General features: G+C 32.6%; 1 protein-coding gene across 1 annotated transcript; it reads left to right on the top strand.

The window, feature by feature from the left end:
• Positions 1-1,074: 1,074 nt before the first annotated feature.
• Positions 1,075-21,529, top strand: LOC8279668 (succinate-semialdehyde dehydrogenase, mitochondrial). The gene is made up of 21 exons (XM_002529764.4): positions 1,075-1,423; positions 2,933-3,046; positions 4,281-4,380; positions 7,522-7,570; positions 7,688-7,775; positions 7,918-8,028; positions 10,184-10,246; positions 10,357-10,467; positions 12,492-12,557; positions 12,685-12,762; positions 12,854-12,931; positions 14,300-14,366; positions 14,703-14,788; positions 15,003-15,035; positions 15,141-15,173; positions 17,155-17,255; positions 18,574-18,659; positions 20,788-20,894; positions 20,969-21,046; positions 21,163-21,209; positions 21,317-21,529. Exons 1-20 carry the CDS (start codon positions 1,097-1,099, stop codon positions 21,199-21,201), a joined length of 1,815 nt encoding a protein of 604 aa, XP_002529810.2. The 5' UTR covers positions 1,075-1,096; the 3' UTR covers positions 21,202-21,209; positions 21,317-21,529.
• Positions 21,530-22,313: the final 784 nt, after the last annotated feature.

Genomic DNA, 22,313 nt, shown 5'->3' on the forward strand with positions numbered 1-22,313 from the left:
AAAAGTATTAATTAAATGAGATAATTATAAAATTAATGTTTGAACTTGTTAAGATTTGACAATTAAATGTCTAAGCTTTTAAAAATTATAATTTAGTGTATAAACCTAGTAAATATTTATAATTAAGTGTATGAATCTAGTAAATATTTATAATTGAGTATATATAGTAGGTCAACAACATATTACAGGTTATCCGTATCAAATTTTTACATAATGGTAATGTCAACTTATTTTAAAATTTAATAATCAAGTGTTTAAACTTTTAAAAGTAATAATTTAGTGTGTTAAATTAAAAATTATTAATATTTAAGTACGTGAAACTAATTATTATATATATATATATATATATATATATATAAATCTAAAGTAGATAAATCAAACTATTATATTTTTATAATGAAAAATAATATTTATATAAAAAAGAAAAAAGTTAATATAAACAATAAAAATTATAAAAATAGATAAAAATATATAGAAATTAAGAATATTTATTAATAATTAATATAACCGTCAAGATTATCATCCTCAATAATAACTAATTTTAGTTTAGATGGTTATAGTGATGGATTAAAAAAATAATGTGTTGCTCAAGGTTGGATAGAGATTTCTTTAAAAAAATTAATGAAAATATAATAATATAATGATAGTGATAATGTGAACGATGTATTAATCTATTAAGAATAGATATCTTTTAAAGATTTTTTTATCATATTAATTTTTTAATCTACTTAAACTTATAATATATATTTTAATATTACAAGTTAGTAATTATTATTGACTTGCTAAATACATCCAATTATAGATATTTATTAAGTTCATATACTAAATTATAATTTTTAAAAATTTAAATAATTTATTGTCAAATTTTAATAAATTCAGATACCATTTTTATAATTATAAAAAATCTTCTACGTAGTTTATATAGTCAAATATTAATTATTTCCAATTTCACGTATTAAACTTTAACTTTTAAAAATTTAAATATTAAATTATTAAATTTTAACAAATAGTAATTATTCTTAATTAAATACAGCTTTTAAAATATAAAAACGGACTCATTCATTGAAACAAAGCTTTGTTTCAAGTGTAAGCCCACATGCACAAGTTACAGGCGTCACAATCTGCATTACACGAAAAGCACGGAGTGGTCATCGTATCAACTAAAGAATCCGTCAGAATAAGACTCGCAACTCTTAAGGAAAAGCATCCATCACTCCTCATCACTCACTCTCGCTACAGCAGCCTTCTCGGACTGCTAGCAAACGTTGACAACAGCAAGCACTCTGGAAAAGAAAATATGGCAATGGCTGGGCGTCTGAGATTGGTTCCCTCTCTCCGAAATCGGATGCTGAGATCGATGTCTGCCTCTATTGCCGGACCCGCCGTTCAACGCTCCGTTCTCTGCCGTGCTTTCACATCTGAGGTAACCGTACAAATAACCTCAATTCCAACTTATTAGTTTAATCTGAAGAAAGAAATCATTTTCTTTTTCTCACTCCATTTCTTGTTTTATCTACTTATTTATGTTTTTATGATTTCTCTTTGAATCTGATTAGTGTCTTCCATCTCTGTTTTTCTCTTTACTGTACAGACTTCCCTTCTCAATCTTGTTCACTGCGTAATCATAATTTTGATCCCTATATGATTTTTTTTTTGTTTCAATTCAGAAATTGCGATTTTTCTAGAAATAAGGATTTTTATGTAAACCCGTTTTTTAATCACTTAAACGAAGAATCAATATTTGGGAAATGGATTAATTTTCAAATCGCATTGCTATTAATTTGTTATTAAAACTTCTCTCTCTCTCTCTCTCCCTCTCTTTTTGATACCAATTGTCAATAAGCAAAAGAGATTTATTGAATCTAAAAGGCAAAGTACATTGTTAAGCCCCTGAACTTTTCTATTTTATTTTTCTGAGCACCTTAAATTTTATTTTGTTCCACTGAGTCCTTGTTTTCTTTGTTTTTCTTTGATTAAGGACTATCTAGTCCTTAATTAAAGCAAATGACCCAATGAAATAAACAAAAATCTCATAAAGTATGTATAAAAAGTCTTTAACTAAGGTAAAAGCAAAAGTATAAGGGTTTAATAGAACAAATAAAAATTCAGGTGTTCAATAGAACAAAACGGAAAGATTCAGGGGCTTAATATGGGTTTTTCCAATCCAAAACTCATATTTACAACATTTTGATAACATTCTCAAAGCATACGCATCTTCCTTTAACATATGTTATTTTAGTTCACTGATTTGGATGAAACTCATATATTTACTTTAGCATTTTTTTGATAATCATATCATTAGGACCACTTACCAAAAAAGCACGCATTTTTTCGCCTTTATCCAAAACTTTTTTTATATTTGTTTTGACTGGTAGGATAGTAGAAATCAACTCCAGCATCAGGATACAATTGCCAAAAACTAAAAATTCTGAATAATAAAGGAAAAATGAGAAGAGGTTGATTAAAATGGTGACTTCTATAGAAGTTTCAGAAATTGCGATTCTTGTGTAAGCTGTGCCATGAGATATGTTTAGCATCAATATATATTCTTGTAAGTCCTGATAACTTTGATGTCTTTCTTCTTTTTCTTACTTTAGTTGTAGAATGTACTATGTAATTTATGATATCAGCACATAAGATAGTTATTTGATTTTTAGTAAAGGCTGAAATATGTTTTATGAGGAGGTTTTCTGTTATGTTGTCAGGTCCTGGTGGTATTCCTTAGTATAAGTTTTGCATAAATGCACACCTTGTCATATATTTTTATATTTCTTTTTCTGCTAAAATAGTTGTCGTTGCAACACTAAGAGCTTCATTTGAATGTCATTATGGTATTCTTGTTAGCAGTGAATTCATGAGAAATATCGAGTTGTTTCTTCTTTATGTTTTCTTTTTGGATATGTCAATATCTTTTTCATGATTCTGGTGTCAGGTATGCATGAAAACTGAGAGTCTTGCTGCTCGGCTACGTAATGCAGGGCTATTACGAACTCAGGGTCTTATTGGTGGAAAGTGGACTGATGCATATGATGGGAAGACAATTCAGGTCTACCCACCCTGTTTCCTACTAAAATCTGCCTCTATATTATGAGTCTGCATGGCTAATCACATGAACCGTTACCATGAACTGTGTAATGATTTTACATTCCTTGGGCTTATGTTCTTACGTCATTAGTTGCTTCTCCATAGCTCCGAAACATCATCAACTAGAGGGTATGTAGCATTGAGCAATTGCCTGACTAGTGCACATTTCCAATGCTTGTTTGACATGTGAGAAACACATTTCACTACGTCAAAAAAAATTAAAAAATGTTCAGCATGTGTGTTTGACACGCTTTTATTTGTATCAGAAGCAAATTAGACATTTCGGTGGTTTTTCATATAATAAATAATTTGCATATATTAATAAATAAAGAAAAAGCATTTCTGAAACTGAGTAAAAAGTACGAAAGGATACAACTTATATTAGGAGAGTAGCACATATGAAATTATGTTTAAAATACTGTATTGAATTAAAGTAGATAATTATTTCCATAATTAGATTTCTTCTAACTGTGTTTGTTAATATATTACTGCTTAATAAGGAATATTTCTCAGTGGATGCTTTTTAGTTTGGAATTAATGTCAAACATCTTATTACACATTATGTACAAAATCTTTTTCCATCTTATTCTAGGTGGATATTCTTTTCAGTTGTTACAAATAAACTTTTTTCTCTAAAAATCTTTTATAAGATGGATTTTTTTTTTTATATACTTCTTCTATGTATGATAAAGTATTAGTATTCTTAATGAAATAAAATATTTAGCTATTTAATATGTTGGGTAATACATGTTATGTAACTATGTTATTACATACTCATATTATGCCCTGATTTTGCAAGAAATTCCATGTCCTTGTTGTGTCTCTGTCTCTGAATTTGCATCTCAGCATCATAGGCTGGTTTGCTTCTAGTAAGACAAGTATGAGCATGAGCCTCAATTGTGTCTTGGTGCGTGAGCGTGATTACTTTCAGATGTGGCTTTGTTGTTGTTTTATTGTTTATAATTAGTTTTTCTGAATGATAGTTATAAATTCTTCAAAAGAAAAGAAAAAACCCCAAAGAAAAGAGATCTTTTTGCCATAAAGAACAGCTACTTGCATTTTATGTTGTTCAAAAATACCTTTCCCCTCCCTGCAGCAGGTGTGTGAAGCAGGAGAATTCATGATTGTGAATAATCTTTTTCTCCTTTGTTTTATGCTTATGTTCCTCCTTTCACACCCAGTTCACCTCATGGCAGGTTCATAATCCAGCGACTGGTGAAGTTATAGCAGATGTCCCATGCATGGGTGGAAATGAGACAAAGGATGCGATATCATCTGCTCACGATGCATTTCAATGTAAACTCAAAATGACCTATCCTCTAGTCAACATCATTTGTGTTTGCATGAATATGGCTGATATTATGCACCTTCAATATCTTCTCTTTGGTTATTAGAAGTTGTTAGTTCACATCTGCTATCAATGGATAGCTTGTTCTGGCATACCTCTTATATTGTTGCTCACATAGACACAGTAGATGAATGCAGCTTGTGCATATAGTTGGACTCCAGTCAGAATTCTCAAAATTTCTTTCGTTTTCGCTACCCTCTTGCACATCATCTTCTCTTTTCATTTTAACGCTAAAGACCTTGGATAGCTTGCAATATAGGACAAGACTCCAAAACAGATTTTATCACATGTGTTTAATTCAAAATAGTAATTATTAAATGTCTTTGATAATCTAAGGGTGCGGTTGGTTTGATTTTCGTATTCTCTTTTTGAATTATATTCAGAAAAAAGTAAATCGAGTTTGTCAAAATTGTTCCTATTTTTATTTTCTGAAGCTTTTACAAAATGTCCTATGAAATGAAAAACATAAATGCAAAAGGCATCAGATCGTTGTCTCATAACTTCCTATTTTTTCTCCCATTGCTTCTCATCCTCTATCTCTTTCATTCCTTCTCTTCTACTCTCTCTTATTATCATCATTTTGCTTTATCTTGACACTTCACCTGCATTTCCTTTCTTCTCCTTTTCTCTTCTTTATTGTCTTCCACTTGCTTGATTCAGTGAAATCCACTTTTCTCATTAACTCCTTTTGTTATCAAATTACTGTCAATCTTGATTACCTTTGCAATCTTGAATGAAAATTCTGAAGTCTTACTAGTTTAATTGTTAATGCCGAGGGTTTAACGTAATGATGTTTCATGAATTATTGTTCTTTAAGATTCCTATGACTGCTAGTTCATAATTGTAAATGTATCCTGAATGTGTAAATTTCTTGAGAGTTAAATAAGAATTAATTGAGTTGTATTTAGATTTATATTTGTAGAGAATCAAGCCACTTCATTGAAATTAAATTCTAAAGTGGATTAATAAATCTTTTGTTGAATTTCAATTTGAATATGCATTAACAGTTGAATTCAATCCATCCTTTGGTTATAATGTTTAAAGCAATGAATTTTTCTCATTTTCTTCCCTTCAAATTGCATCTTGAAAAGAAAAAGGAATATAACATTGCTTTGAGAAAACAAACAATAAAAAACCCAAAATAAAAAATAATATCAAATACACCCTAAAGTTTTGAAAAATTTCTTAAATTACAAACTTAATGGCTTTCTATTGACATGGGAGATTTGTTATTTAATTGTAAATCAGTTTAGTGATTTTAATTCAGTTAAAAAAAAAAAAATGGCGACTTCCTTTATTTAGTTAGTTTAGGTCTGTTTTCTTTTTCCTCTATTTTTCAGGTGTTCTTAAAGTATATAGTATTCTATAGCGTCTAGGATTTCTTTTTCTAGTCCAATTGTAATATTTCTAAAAACTTTAGGATTTTTATTTCAATTCAAGTTGGTATTAGGGTTTCTTTGAACCTTATAAATAGGTCTCTTATCTTCTTGTTGTAAGGAGAAAAAATATTCAAATTTGAATAGAAACTCAGCTGTTTCTCTCTGGTCAACTCCAGAAGTTATTGCTCTTTGGTATTTGAGGGATGTTTAGCACTCGGATATGATATGGTGTGATTACTGCCCTTTGGTCCTGCTTAGCTATTTATTTCAGCTATCTGAGGCAACTCGATAGCTCTTTAACCATCAAAAGTAAGCCAATGACTTTGGTAAATTAATAAAAAATATCCTCAACTGGTAGCAACTGGAATATCCGGTAAAAATTTGTTGCCAATCCTTTTAATTGTCTATCATACATACAACTATCATACATACAACTTTTATATTTATTGGTGTCAATTGTAGTCAAACATTTATTTGGGAGGAATGTGGAAGAGAGGGAAACTGATAAGAAGATCCTGCATACTTTTAATTTTCTTTTTAGTGTGACTAGAAATTTTCAAAAAGCCGTAGAGTTAATAATGATTTTCCAGTATTTCTACAAGCAAAAAGAGCTTAGTTACGATTTTTGTTTGACTATATATTGAATTCACATCCTTGAGTACCCATGGTAGTCTAACATGGAAAAGAAACCTGCTTGTATGTTGTTGACTTGAGAAAACAAACTAATTGCGAAGAGGAGCCCCAATATTTATCTACAAGACATCATTTTATATATTAGGAGACAAACATAACTGGTCTTTTACTGAATGTTGCAAGACTGCAGCAAACAACTAAATTACCTAAAGATTGAGTCTTGGTTACTATATAATTTTTTTTTTCTAGTACATACATTAGGTTCCGTTGATAGCTTAGTAACTTGTGATTGTAAGAAACAACACTGTATTGGCCATTGGGGCTGGCCTCATTGGTTGTCTAATATAGAAGTCCTGCATACCTGGTGGGTGGTTGCCATTTGATAATATGTCTAAATATGACTGAGAACCTCAAGAAGTTGGAAAGGTGCAATTTTATTCCTCTTGTGCTGTTTCCTGCAGCTTTATATCATGCTCTTATAGTACACTGTTTTTGTTTGTTTTTGAGAGGGCTGTTCAATAGCATGTGCATAGTGATGAAAATGCGTTTGAAATGAAGTGAGGCTTGTGCTTTGTGCATACAGGTTGATTTACCTTTGATGTACCAGATAGACATATAACCCATTATTAAGCCCTTGAATTTCTTAATGATATTCTATTGAGCCTCTAAATTTGTATTTTGTCTTATTGAGCTCTTCTACTTTTGTATGGTGTATCACCAAAGAATATGGACAACTCTCAATCTGGTAGCTTTTTTTCCATAACCTCTTCCTATTCTTGTGGCTGATATTTTGAAATTATGGGGCTAATTTCTCCTCTCTTCATTAGATATTAAATAGGTTCATCATATCTAAGCGAAAGTGAAAATTTCTTTTTAATAGTCCTGTTTTCACTGTTGATATGACTAATGTTTTGAAATTGTGGTGCTCTTTTATATTTTTCTATTTGTATATATAAATTTGCCCATTTCTGTCTAACATGGCATGAGGTTGTTATGGTATTTTAGTCTCACTGGATTGTGAACCATACTTAATTTGTAATATATATTGCTGATGCAATTTTTTGATCATTTGTATAGCCTGGAGCAAACTCACTGCCAGTGAGAGGAGCAAACATTTACGAAGATGGTATAGCTTTACGCCATGCTGATTCAAATGATTTGCTTAGATGATCTAATAGTTGGCAATTCTGTTGTGTTGAGACAATATTTCTTTTGATTCGGTATTCTCCATATCTATTTCAAGGTTTGACTTACTAATTGCCCACAAAGAGGAACTTGGACAACTAATAACCTTGGAACAAGGGAAGCCTCTCAAAGAAGCCATAGGTGAGGTATTGCACTCAAACTTTACTTGCAATTTTAATAGGTAGGTTTTAGCAATTTATCTTGATTCTGCTCTTACTCCTTTGTTGGAACTATGATTTTGTTATTATTGAGCATTTGCAACATGTGATCCTGAGATTAAACTAACAGGTTAGCTATGGAGCCAGTTTCATTGAGTTCTTTGCGGAGGAGGCAAAACGTGTATATGGTGACATAATCCCAGCTACTCTTGGTGATCGTCGGTTACTTGTTCTGAAGCAGGTGATTTTAGTTTTCCATTGATGTTCTATACTCATAATCACTTACTGATATGAGTTACTTAAGTCTTTTAATTTTTGGCTCGTGATATACAACTCATCTGTTTCACCCTTACTTGAGATAACCCTTTTTAACAGTTCTTGCATTTGGATCTTAATTTGTGTCATTATCATGAGGTGTAGCAATACTATGAAAAAGCATAAAGGTACTTAAGAGAAAGCTTAGAAAGAGTGATAACCAGTTATATAAAAAGGGGTACAAGGAAAAAAGAAGAAGCAACCTTATTTCAACACTTATGTTGCTTGGACTTGGGTGTATGTATCTGGTACAGATACATATCTAGGAGTAGGATTTGTCATGCCCTAAAAAGATACCTGGACATGGCTAAAAAGGGTCTGGAATGTGGACATAAATATGTGGATACGCCCTACATATAGAAAATTGGAAATATTTGATATTTTAAGCTAACTTAAAATACTGATTTAGCAATAATATCTTATTCACTGAAGAAAACCGCAAATTATAATACTTCATTTGCATTTTAAAAATAGTATTTCAAACTACAAATTTGGAAGATCAAAACTACTAAAATAATTGACTTAATGATATGAAGGTATCTGCTACTTTTCAATTGAAGGGTCCACTTTTCAAATTAAAAATTTTGGGAAGGATCCCATACCCATATGCAGACCTATACCCATGTCATGTTGCTTGACACAGGTACCTCTTTTATCATATTTCAAATCATAAAATAAGTGATTTATGGAGATGCCTAATTTTGCAAGAGTTCTCCTCAACTTGTACATGTTTTCTTTGTGTGAACTTAATCATCTACATGGCAATATATTGTTATTTTATTTTCTATGGACTCAGGTAATACTAATAATTTCTGTGAAATAAAATTCATTAACTTGTTACTGAAATTTTATCATTTTTATATAACTCCTTGAAAGAACTTTAAGTATTAGCCCAAGAAAATAATGGCACAAAGCTTGAACAGTCTAATGGAGGGCAGAACCTGCAAGAATGGTACTCTTTCCCTGTGTATTGTTATCTGTTGTCTGAGTCTGTCTAGCTGTGTCCTTGGAACTGCCCTGTCTTACTTTTTGTCTAGAATGTGTATTTTTTTAGATCTTAAATTTCCATGAAAAGTTTTTGATGCACCATTTCTTATGGAGTCCTTGATATGGTTTTTGGACATTCCAAATGCCATTTGAGGGCCGGGTGCTTTTGATGAGAGTTCTAAATATTAAGAATCCTGAAATTTCTGGAGTTATATAATTGAAAGTATATTTTAGAGTTTCATGTTAGTCATCCAAACAATTCAAATCTAATGTTTTTTAAATTATTAGAATCCCAGAGTGTGAAACAGACTTGAAATGAGACAAAGTGATGGTAGTGGTGGCAGTCTAGCTGTGGTGAAGGTATAAACAAAGATGGTGACTGAAGTGATGTTTAACTGCATTTGTGAGAATAATGGAACAGGGGAGTGACAGTAATGCTAATGTCAAGCCTTGCAGTGTTAAATATGATATACAGGGGGATGAAGTGGTGTTTTTAAAATGGGAAAAGGGCGACAGAGAACGATAGGACCATAATGATGGTTTTGTAGCAGCAGTGGCTGTAGTGGTGGTGGTGGTGGTGGCGGTGATGCTGTTGCTAGAAATTAGTGATGGCGGCAACAAAGGTATTGGGGATATGGCAGTGATGGTCGTATTGATATTTTTAGCTATAAAGTAGAGTGCATAGAACTTGGATTTCTTAAGTAACAACCTTAACCCAGACCATTACTGATGTTTCTGTTTTGAATGATTTTGAGGTTCATCAGAATTTAGAAATTTCATTAGAATTAGAGTGTGTGTAACCTTGAGGTTTGCATGAAAATTTGAGGAATTTCTTATCTATAACCTTGATATCATGAAAAGAATTGAGTCTGGAAGTTTATGTAAATGTTCTTTATCCTGCAGAACAGTTTATCCTTCTAGTGATCTTGAAAGCTGATTTGGTAATTTTAGTTTTTGTGAATACTTAATACAAGCTGTTGTTGTTGAAAGCTTTTTGTGTGGCTATATTTATTTCTTATTTGTTGCTAGGATATTAGTTGATCCCAATACTCATCGTAATGGCTTCACCTTTTTGTTTCTGTATTTTTTCCCAGCCTGTAGGTGTTGTTGGAGCAATTACGCCCTGGAATTTTCCCTTGGCCATGATCACTCGTAAGGTGTGTTCAATTTAGGATAAATTACATTTTTCATTTTGATGGTTTTGGGAGATATGTATAGCAGATGGCTTTCTTATTTAAGATGAAGTACTTTTACCTTGCACACACAGGTTGGTCCGGCCCTCGCTTGTGGTTGTACAGTGGTTGTAAAGCCCTCTGAACTTACACCTCTCACAGCCTTAGCAGCAGCAGAGCTAGCCCTTCAAGCTGGAATACCGCCGGTAATTCTTATTATATGCTGCAAAATTGATAAAGAACTTCTATAGTTACTATTCTGACATGATTTGGCAAGGCCTGTTAGCTTTTATCGGGTCCAGTATTTTACTGGTATTTATTACTCCTTGAAGATTATTAATAGTAAGTATGGATGATTATTTGATCCATTAATTATTTTTCCTAAAGAAGTCAAGGGTTTAAGTAACTTTCTACTGTATTCACCAGTGCCAATTGAAATGCAACAGTTTAAACTTCATACTTTATGGTTGATAGAATGGAGAAGGCTTGTTTTCTGACGAATTGTGTTCTTGTGAGAATTTTGCTTGCAAATTGGAAACATTGTAGAATAAGATTAGTCTGAGTTCCTAAAAATTAATCCAGTTTGCACATATTAAAGCCAAATAGACTAGAACTGACCACTTGGTTGGTTGCACCTTAGCACTTATAAGCTGCTTGTGTTTTTAGCAACTTTGCTCTTTAGTAGATTTTTCTTTTTTAGTAAGTTTTCATGTTTCACTCATACCATCCTGTTAGTAGCTCTGTGGTATTTTGGAAGTGTTTGTTGAATATGTTAGAAAGAAAAGAAAGAGTGACAAGAATCGTGTGACATACTTTTTCATACACTAGCCTTTTTCTTTTAGTTTACTTTTTCTTTTCTTTACTTTTTTTTTTTTACACTTACTCTGTATTAGGTGCAAACTTGCCTAATCTGATGGCACATGACAATCACATAGAAGCTGGTTGTTCTCGTGACATTCAGGGAATAGAAACAGTGAACTTTAGTACGAAATCAAGATATGTTGTTGAGAGTCTTGGATTTAGGAATGAATCTTACATTCCACTAGTGAAGATGACTGATGAAATCAGAGACCAACTTCATGTTCTAGGGTTAGATGCCATCAGAAACCAGAATGATAGGCCATATTGCAGAGATAAGTAGCTTGTGGCCAACCTATGACGAGATGTTCTTAAAAACGCTGTAGGCATGAAGTCTGGAAGATTTAAACAACAAAAATGACTAATTTGTAGAACTTGTGAGACAAGCTGGTGATGCTAGGAATATGCATGACTATGGTGATGTAGAAGTTACAATATTAGGCTGAAGGTATATATTTCATTTTGTAGTAGGAGTTTGAATATTGAAGCTTTCCTTGTTTGGATTATAGAGATAGATTGGTTCTTTAATATGTGAAAACTGTAGAAGGGAAAAGATTTAGATTAGACGAGTGGCATGCTGGTTAAAGGATGGTGCTATTGCTCGGTCGTACAGATTGTAGATGAGGAGAAGTGTGAGCAGAAAGCACTTGTTAGGACGTGGTACATGAAGAAGCAGCTCTTATTAATAACTTTGCTTCCTCCTGATTATGAATTGATTCTGTTCTAGCAGTGCAGAGTTGCCACAAACAAGTTCATGTGACTGACAGAATGAAATGACTTGAGAGAGTGAGGGTTAGCAGATGGCAAAGTATATAAAGGAACCAAAACCTGTGATCAAGGATAAAACAGTGGCGTAAGTATTGTGAAGCTTCTGTGAAGCAATTGCATTGCAGAGCAACTCGATTCCGTAGGAGGAGTAGGTTTGAATCTTGTTGCAGGAATTATGGCAACATGATAATTACTGAGTTCCTTTTGATAATGGTAGTCCCTGCATAAGAGTCATCTCATACGCGCGATGATAGTTGTCCCATTCGGCATTATGCTTTATTTGTATAATTATATAATTTCAGATGATGGGATTATGAGGTGTGCTATTGGCCTTTATATAAATATTATCTACTAAAATATTGAGGTGGAATTTATTTTAGATGGTTGTGCTGCAATTGTTATCTCACAATAATTTGCTCTTGTCCATCATTATGACTATGGCATGGTGAGAAAAGAGCAACCCAGTTATAGCCTCTTAAATACCTTGTGCAAATTAATGTGTTTGGGACATGAATGATGCATGGTTGTTCTTTTTATGTTTTTGAAACTAAATAAATTTATAGTTTTTTCTGTTGCTAATGGGTTTTAATATTTGAACTTTTAGGGTGTTCTGAATTTGGTCATGGGAAAGGCTCCTGATATTGGAGATGCTTTACTTGCAAGTCCACAGGTTTCTATGCGGAATATTCTCCTTATCCTTTTTGCCATTCTGAAATCATGACATTATCTCCTTGTTGTGCAAGACAAATATGACAATGAAGTGATGCTCAAGTGCTATCATTTTGTGTCTGATCCAGGTTAGAAAGATCACATTTACAGGCTCAACTGCTGTGGGAAAGAAGTTGATGGAAGGTGCTGCTAGGACTGTTAAAAGGGTAGGCATTGGGCATGAATGAATGTGTACCCACAAACTAGACTAGACTTAGAGATCATGATATGGCTTTGTTTTTCCTGTGATATATCTAGGTGTCTCTGGAACTTGGTGGGAATGCACCCTGCATTGTATTTGATGATGCAGACCTTGATGTGGCAGTAAAAGGATCAGTAAGTGGTTTTCTATGTGTTTGTAGAGTGATTGTGTGGTATTACACTCAACACTTGTCAGATTCTACTAGTCTTATCTTATATTTTCAAGTATCATATCATGTTAATATACTTTTAGTTTTTTAGTAGTAGCTAGATACATATTCGTTGTTTGATTTATTATTATCACTGGCTTCTATTTAATCAGTTGCTGAATCACGCATTGCAATATTGTCTATAACATAGGAATTTGTTACCATTTGCTGCTAGGCCATCCATTTATTAGCATAGCTTGTTGATACTTGTTGATGTAGACTCATAGGTTCTTACACTAAAAGTGCTATTTAAAACCAAAAACCAAGTCTACCTGTAAAGGCGGCACCCTTCTAGAGAAATTAGGGTTGTGAATCTCTAATGACCCTAGAAATATGAAATTTCATATGAAGGTTCATGCTACTAGAATGGTTAAGAAAAGAGTAATTGTTCCAATTTGGTCCCTCTTTTTCCAAGACAGGTTCAGGTCACAACTATGGAGGTAATAGTTTGTACTTCATCATTATGAGTCTTCAAGCACAGATTCAAGCCTAAGAAGAGATAGTCTGCTTAATGCTATCAAGTCAGATGAGTTGCATGTCCTTCTTGTTGGAGGAACTGGGAGGCTTGTTCTTCCCTGTGGCTGTTGGTGGTTTGCTGGTTGGAGAAGAGGGCCTTGTAAAGGTTCCAGGTCTCCAGCATCACTATGTGTCTTGCTTTGAATACCTGGGAAGAAATAGATTATCCAATACATAAAATAACTGTAACCCGTTTAGTGGGGTTTGAGTTGAGCCTATCTGTGAGCTACTCGAACTATGCTCCAAAGTATTAAGATTTGACTTGATTATCATTTGCTTGAGCTCAAGTAGTTTGTTTAATGAACTGAGCCAAGCTCAAGTACCACAATACTCGACTCGAGAAATTTGTGAGCTTAATCAAGTAACGAATATATTATGATTTACCATTTTATTTCTAAATATGTACGAACTAATTTGAGTTTTTTTGTTTGAGGTTATTCATTTTTTATTTAAATGTATTGAGTGTGAGTGAAGCCATACTCGAGTATTTACAACATCTAATTGAGTCAAGTTCGAGTAAGCAAAAAACATAGCCTCAATTGAGTTCAATTTAGTTTGACCACCCTTGAGTTTTCACTCAAGCTCTAGCCTAGCATTGTTTTGACTTGGATCGGCTTGATCATGCCCCTAATTGTTTGGGTTACATTACAATGACTCTTTAATGCATCACAAGTGAATACATTTATCTTTACCTAAATCCAGGAGCTTAGGCTTTTTCCTAAATGATTAGTTTTTTTGCTGTGTCTATTTTATAAACATACCTTGCAAATTCTTGCAGCTTGCAGCAAAGTTCCGTAATAGTGGACAAACATGTGTCTGTGCAAATCGATTAATCGTACAAGAAGGTAGAAATAGACAATTACTGAGCTACAATCATTTTTTCTTTCCTTTTTCCTTTTAATCTGTTGCTGCAGTATATGTTGTAATATAGCAATGGTGGAAATAATGTTAATGACTTTCATTAAATGGCAACAGTTGGTATATTTAGGTTGTTAAGCTGAAACTACTGACTTTTGTGCTAATTCTTTCTTTGTAGAGCTGTTAAAAAACTGCATTGTAAAATATCAGCAAATAGTCTAATCCATTATCATTCGCTGTCACTACTCACTAGTCACTAGATCCTATTAGCCTTTAGAAATATGCTGCCGCTGCCTTTTTTGATGCTGAATCTTTTTGTGCAGGTATCTATGACAAATTTGCTGAGACTTTTTCAAGAGCTGTTCAGAATTTGCAAGTTGGGGATGGATTTACTGAAGGTGTGGCCCAGGTAGGTGGATATTATATCTTATTAAACTTGTATATTTTTCACTAATGCATGAAGTAGCTTTTCAACTTCAGCAAAGTTTATCACATAATGGACCCCTCTATAGTCCCTTCCTTCCCTCAAGATTTGATAATGATTCTTTTTCCTTGTGTGCAATTTGAAAGTGGTTTGTGCTTAAAAGTTTATATTTTTTATTGTTATGTTACTTTCCCTACAGGGTCCATTAATTAATGAAGCTGCTCTGCAGAAGGTTAGTTTTGCTTTTTACTCGTATTTTTTAAAATGTATGTTTTAATTATCCAATTTCTGAATGAACTTCTGTATCATTTGCTCCCCCTATGATTCTGAATTGCAGGTTGAATCATTTGTTCAAGATGCCATCTCAAAGGTTCATCTCTTTTGCTTATGCTGCTTAATATACTATATTTGCACCTCTGACAGTTAACAAACAGCATGCAATTTCTTTTGCATTTGCATCTCAAGATGTACTGTAATCTTGTTATGTATTGTTCTGTATTGTTCTCGTCTTATTTTTTCCAGTGGTGTACATGGGGTCAGTTGTTAAATAACAAATTTATCAGAGTCCAGAATTGTTTAACAGGATGACATGAACTGATAAAAATTGGCTTACATCCGATTCACAGCCTTACTTATAAAAGAAAGAAATAGTCCTTCAGTAGGGAGAATGCATTGGCAGAACATCTAGTTCATAACGAATGACAGATTCTGATTAAGATACATATACTAGTCAAAATAATTATTTTATCATTCCTGAAAGACTGAAAACACAAACAAAAAGATGTTGCATGTGTAACAGAAATTTCAAAGCAGCTAACTATAAAAAATCCCGAAAAACATAATTCAGCTCCTTTCACTTTACCCTATGATTTCATAACAACCGCACAACATAAAGATAGAAGTTAAGATCCTACAGAACGAATACATATATTTTTTAAATGATTATTAATAAAATGAAATATTTTATTTTTAATTAAATAAATAATAAATTAAATTAAAATAAATATTTAAATATTAAATAAAAAATGAATATTAATATTATTAAATAAAAAAGATTAAAATTAATATTAAATATAAATAAAAAAAAAATTTCGATTTAATTTAAAAACAAAGATCTTGACCATAGAATTCTATATCTATCTATGAGATCGAGTATGAAATTCTGTTTACTCACTAAATTGGATTATCTGTTTCCTTCCCTTTCCCGCTAGGATTGGAAATCCTGTATTTTACATATCCATACAATTGAGTCCTTGGGTGTCCGTAGGCCTCTCAAAAGGTAACGGAGGCATGCAAAGGTTTCCTCGGGCCGGACGGAGATTGGCCCTCGAGTGCAAAGGCAGAAGGGAGCTTGACTGCAAGACCCACCTGTCGGGCACGGACGAAAGTCGGCCTTAGTGATCCGACCTTAGGAAGGAATTGAGTAAAGGGAAATTGGGGTTTCTTCCAAAGACTTGGTGCAATTAGCAGTTATAGCGGATGATTCTAATTTATTTAGGCAAAATTAAATGGCCTTTTCTTTCCTCATTCTGCTCTTAAATAAAAAGCTTCATGTTTCATCTCAAATCATTTATCACATGCCCTATAGTTGATGTAGAAACATGAAAAATACAAATCTGAAACAAACAACATTCTGGAATTTCAATCAATTATGTTTTTCTCAAAACATAATTACAGAGCCCATGAACTCTTATGTAGTCACCACAAAATAAACCCTAGCTATAATACAGTCACATGCTGAAAATATTCAAGATAAAATCGAAAGTAACCTAATTGGTATAGTTTGATAAATATTTCTTAAAGTATATAGTCCTGAATGCCTAAGAGGTGACTCGAAGCAACATGTATGTATTTTAACGCCAAGAAATGCAAAATTGGAATTCAATGAGCAAATTCAGGGTAATATATAAAAACATTCATTGTTTTTTCTTTTTGGCCTTCAACAGTCATGTGCATGAACAAATAAAGCATTGTGAATTTTAGATACTACTTTTACGTACAATTTCCCAGAACCTGGAACCGAAACTATACTTGGTTAAATCAAATTTTCACTTTACAGTGCCATTAAATTATTTTGGATTAGAAATGTTTTTGTTTTTTTGTGTATGAAACACAAAGTGAAATCAGTTAGATGGTTGCTTTTTAAGGAGGCTGAAAGTACAATTTATGAGAAAAAACTGCAACTGCATTCACTACCCCATCTTTCTCTTGAGGTGTCTGCTAGACTAACTTTATTTTCTTTGTTCCTTGAAAGTATTTTAACATATTGTACTGCCACCAATGGTATTGCGATGCTTTCATATGAATGTTTCATATAAAATGACCATAATTTACTATTTCAATGCTTAAAGGGTGCAAAAGTTCTTATCGGAGGCAAAAGACATAGTTTGGGGAGGACTTTCTATGAGCCTACTGTAATTAGTGATGTCAAGAGTGAGATGGTTGTATCCAGGTAAATATATATTTAGGAATGTTTATGTGATGATTGATCGGTGGTATTAAATGTAGTTGATCTTTATTTTTTGTCTGATTGATAAAGCAGCAGGCCCGTATTCCTCCAAGGCACTATTATTAGCCTGCAATCTTTTACTAGTTCAACACCTTGACTGTTTCGAAATGAGAAAAAAATAAAATACACGTTGTGCTCAAGCTACCCCAATTTGTATTTACTTGGGATATGTATTTAACCATTTAATGACCAAAACTTGAATTTCGAAATAAAAGAGGACAAAAGTAACATATATATATATATATGTGTGTGTGTGTGTGTGAGTGTGTGTGTGTGTGTGGGCGTGTGCGCGCTTGTGCGCAACTTTTCTTGTACAAGGTACTATTGATGCCAGGTATGCTGAAGGGGTGATATGTGAAGATGTGGCAAATTTTGACGGAACATTCTATAGTATAGTGCATACAAGGTTATGTATCTATTTTCTTGCTTAGGAGGTCATCCATGATAATGATAAGTGAATGACTTGGGCAATTAGAGGTGAATGGATCAATTATCTCGCAAATAAACTTATCCTTCTCTTTGACTATCTCCATATTCGCTTCTTTAATATTCATGTGTTTGGAGATGCTCATGAGGTTGCAGGCTATTACAAGCAAATAATCTTGTGAAATTTGGTTGTAATCAATTTAGGTGGGGCAAACATGGATACAGGATGCTTTCTTTGTCATTAGGTATTTACAGAAATATTATTATAAGTTGAAATTGTCATCAAATGAAAGATGGACTAGTGCATGCCTCTCAAGAATGTTCGACACTATCAGGGGCCCAAGCAAAAAATGTTTTCAGAACTTAGGCTTCAGTCCTTTTTCATTTCAGGACTGTCTTTTGTCGATGGGTGAAGCTTCAATGAAGCTTTATGTAGGGTGCAGGTTTCCAGCTGTAGATTCTGGGTTTGGAATTTCTATATTTCCCTTCTATAATTTTTTAATCATCCAAGGTTATTCGCCGTGAATTTTTGTAAATCTGAAGTTTGCTTGAACAATTAATGTATGTAAGCTATATTTTGCTTGAACCATAAATGAATATAGAGTATGTAGTAGGTTAAGAAAGGTCAACTTCTGTGCTGGTTTTTAGCACTTTGTCTGCTTCTTAGAAGTGTGCATTTATTGAATTAAAATGTAATCATGGAATGATTTTGCTTTGTAAAACTTTTATGCAGTTATCTCGATGCATAAAAATAGTTAGATATTTATTCTTTCTTCAGGACAGAAAACAATCAGTTACATAGACGTTAATTTACATTGTTCTTGTTTTACATCAGAGAGGAAGTATTTGGACCAGTGGCACCGATATTGCGGTTCAAGACTGAGGAGGAAGCTATCTCTATTGCTAATGACACCAATGCAGGTTTTTACATCAGACATGACTGCATGTTCACACGCACATGTGCAGACACATGCACACACATCTATTTATCTATATTAAGCCTGGAGTGCAGAGAGTTAAGATTTTTGGCCCTCTCTTTGATTTCCTTTTCTATTTCTTTTATCATTTTTTAAATAATTTTTAAACTTATCCTTATTTTTCATGTTGTGATCAGTTGATACAAAATTAACATATATGTTTATTTTAGTTTAAAATTATAAGAATGAAATGTGTAATAAATAATGAATGAACAAAACTATGTTTTAAAAAGTAAGTTTGGATTAAATTCTCTCCCTTTAGGAATTTTGTGTTCTGTAAAATAAGTGAACGAAGCCTTTATCAAAGACTATATCCATTGAAGATATTATAAAATTTTATATTTTCGAGCTAAAATTTAGAAATTCAGTAATTGGGATGCAAAGAAATGAATCATGGGATGGTAGAACCAAATTGACAAATATGATATAATAAAGAGATAAGTACAAAAAAATACTTGTGTTTTCACCATTTTAAAAGTTTCAGTATATGGTATTCTTTTTCCAGATAAAAAGAGGTATGTGGTTAAACATTATGACAAAAAAAAATATTTCACTGTTAAAAATATTGATTGGCAAAGATTTAACTATCTTCATTCCGATCAGCAATCATTATCATATTTTCCATGTTGGATAATTTGAATTTAGAGCCTAACAACTCAAAAACTTCTTTGTTTGACCGTTAAATCGATCTTATCAGATTAATGAATTTAATGATCAAATAATGGAGCTAAGAGTTATTAAGCTCCAAATTTAAATTATCAAATATGGATAACATGATAATGATGACTGATCGGGTTGAATCCTTACAAATCGAGGTTTTTAACGTTGAGATACATTTTCTTGTCACGATTTGTAACCACATACCTCTCTTTGTATGAAAAAAAACCACATACTAAAAAGTTTTAAAACACTAAAACTACAAGGTACTTTTTTATATTTATCTCTATAATAAAATAATAATATGAATTACGAATACCATAAGGTTTTAAACATGTCTTAATTGAAGAAATGTATTTAATTTATATTTTGTGTACATATTTCGCTTAAATTATTATTATCATTCAACTGAAATTTTTTTATTAGAAATAGGAAAAAGTACAAAAGCTCTACTTTGCTGTTTTAGTCATTGCAAAAACCGGCTTGTGATTTATTTTTTGACAAATCACTATCTTGTGGTTTATCATGTTACGTTTTATTAGCATACATGTTAATGCCTTTTGTTGGCACCAATGTAGTTTTGCATATTTGATTTTTTGGCTTTTTTTACCCTTTGTTTTAGTTTGTTCGAACTCAAGTACGTCAACTAGTAGTGGTAGTATTCTATCATTAATATAATATTAAAGTAAATGATTAATAATATTTTTTTAAATAATGACATATATCTATGCATCACAAATCAATAAATATAATTAAAAATTTATTTAAAAGAATTATTTTCTTAATTCAACTACAAATTATAAGCATACATATTGCTATAATTTATTTTAAGCTTAAAATAATTAATAGTTGTCAAATTGCTTACAAAATTTATTTTACTAAAATTGAATTTTATTTCAGTGATACATTATAAAACATGAAATAAGGTGTTAAATAGAAAAAATATATGATATGAAAACGTTACAAAAAAAAAAAAGGACCATAGGACCTATTGTACGAAAGTCCAAAATCATGAGAGTACCAATTAATGATATTAGCATGTTTGAGAATTATATTTGGAGCCTATTTAGTATGGATGGATGTGATTGATTAGAAATCCAAATTTACTAAATTATTGAACCAAGGAAAAAATTACTATGTTGCACAGGGATGCTTTACGATTCTTTGTGGTCAATTTCATTTTAATAAAAGCAATGAATTTTTTCTCAAATAAAATTTACTTTATTTGCTATTAAGATATATAAGATGCAGGATTACATGTGGCCAATTTGAATCAGTTTTCATTTTGGGCACACACACCTGGCTCATCATCTTCTCTCATACGACCCTTCAACTGCACTAATAATCTGTCTGCACAAGCATCCTCTTTGTTTCAGAATTCATGATTACAGTGTCTTTTACTGTTAATGATGCAGGATTAGCAGCATATATTTTCACGAACAATACACAACGTTCATGGCGTGTCGCTGAAGCTCTGGAGTATGGACTCGTAGGCGTCAATGAAGGACTTATTTCAACAGAGGTTGGATACATCCTGTATTTTCTAAGGACTGACATACTAATTTTGGCATCATAATATGTTCCATTATGATGCAGGTGGCTCCATTTGGAGGAGTAAAACAGTCTGGTCTAGGAAGGGAAGGCTCCAAGTATGGGATGGATGAATATTTGGAGGTAAGCATTGTCTTAACATCCTTTCATTTTCTCTGCTGTGGAAACTAAAAAGAAGTCAAATTAATAAATAAATTGCGCCTCTCTCTTCTATCTCTTATGCTTGTCATACCATGCAGCTCAAATATGTATGCTTAGGAGATATGAACAGAAAATGAGATGCAAGGTACATTTTCAAAACCGTCCTTTTATCACACTAGTTGAAAAAAGCTACCCCCTGGTTATTTACTTGAGTTTCTACGAGTAATGTGCATGTCATGTGTGTATATATAGGTAGTAGCGGCTTGTAACTTTCAAAAGAATCGATGAGCAGTAGAAAGATCTTTGCAGCTTGTGTATATAAATAATTGTTACTTGCTCGATGATCTGGAAGACATAATTGCATAGTCTGTTGTATCACACAGTTTCTCCCTTCCTGCTCAATGTGCTGAATGCTCATTTCTCATCATTTTCTCTATTTTCATGTGCAAATGGACTATTCTACAAGTTACAGTGTTTTCTTGGGTTCCTAAGCTCGCCAGTCATTTGCTAACTTGCTTATCCATAAAGATATATGATTTTATTGTTAAAATTTATTTCTGTATACAGTAATGCCTTTCTAGGGTAATTTTCAAAGCTAATATAATAATTGGATTAGTGTCTCAAAGGTGATGGTCAAGTGGTAGACTCTGGGATTCCGATTTGGCAGTTTTAGATTCAAGCCGGTAAAAACACGAATTTCAATAGGCTGGAGGACTGATACTATAAGTTAAGTAAAGTAGGACACTTAAGGAGATGGAGGAGGGTTTTCTAAGAAGGGCTTGGGACCTATGAACGGAACAACACAACAAACATGATGATTTTCTTTACGGAAAGGAGTTGGAGCTGATATCCTGTTTACAAAAGCAGGCTGATTAATGAATAAGGAAGAAAAGGCTGATGCAATAAATAATCTAATTTCTTATTTCAACATTGTCATTTCCAATTACATTATTGGCCATTCCATATATTAAATAATCTTTCTCCAGTAGCAACAAAAACAGTTGACAAGCTACCCAGGTGGTCAAACTCCACTTTCATCATCATTTCTTTGCAGGTATTTCGATCATCCCATTCTTCTTCCCCATATACACCTGAGGCACACAGTAGGATGCATACAAAACTTCAGCTGAAACTGCAGAAACCGCATAGCCAATCCCAGAACCACTTTTGAACGAATAATCGAATCTCCAATGAAATTTCCCTGAATGGTCTATCCACTTTTTCAAAGGTCCTTCACACTGTGAATGAC

This window comes from Ricinus communis, chromosome 1 (assembly GCF_019578655.1).
Source record: "Ricinus communis isolate WT05 ecotype wild-type chromosome 1, ASM1957865v1, whole genome shotgun sequence".
Lineage (NCBI taxonomy): Eukaryota > Viridiplantae > Streptophyta > Magnoliopsida > Malpighiales > Euphorbiaceae > Ricinus > Ricinus communis.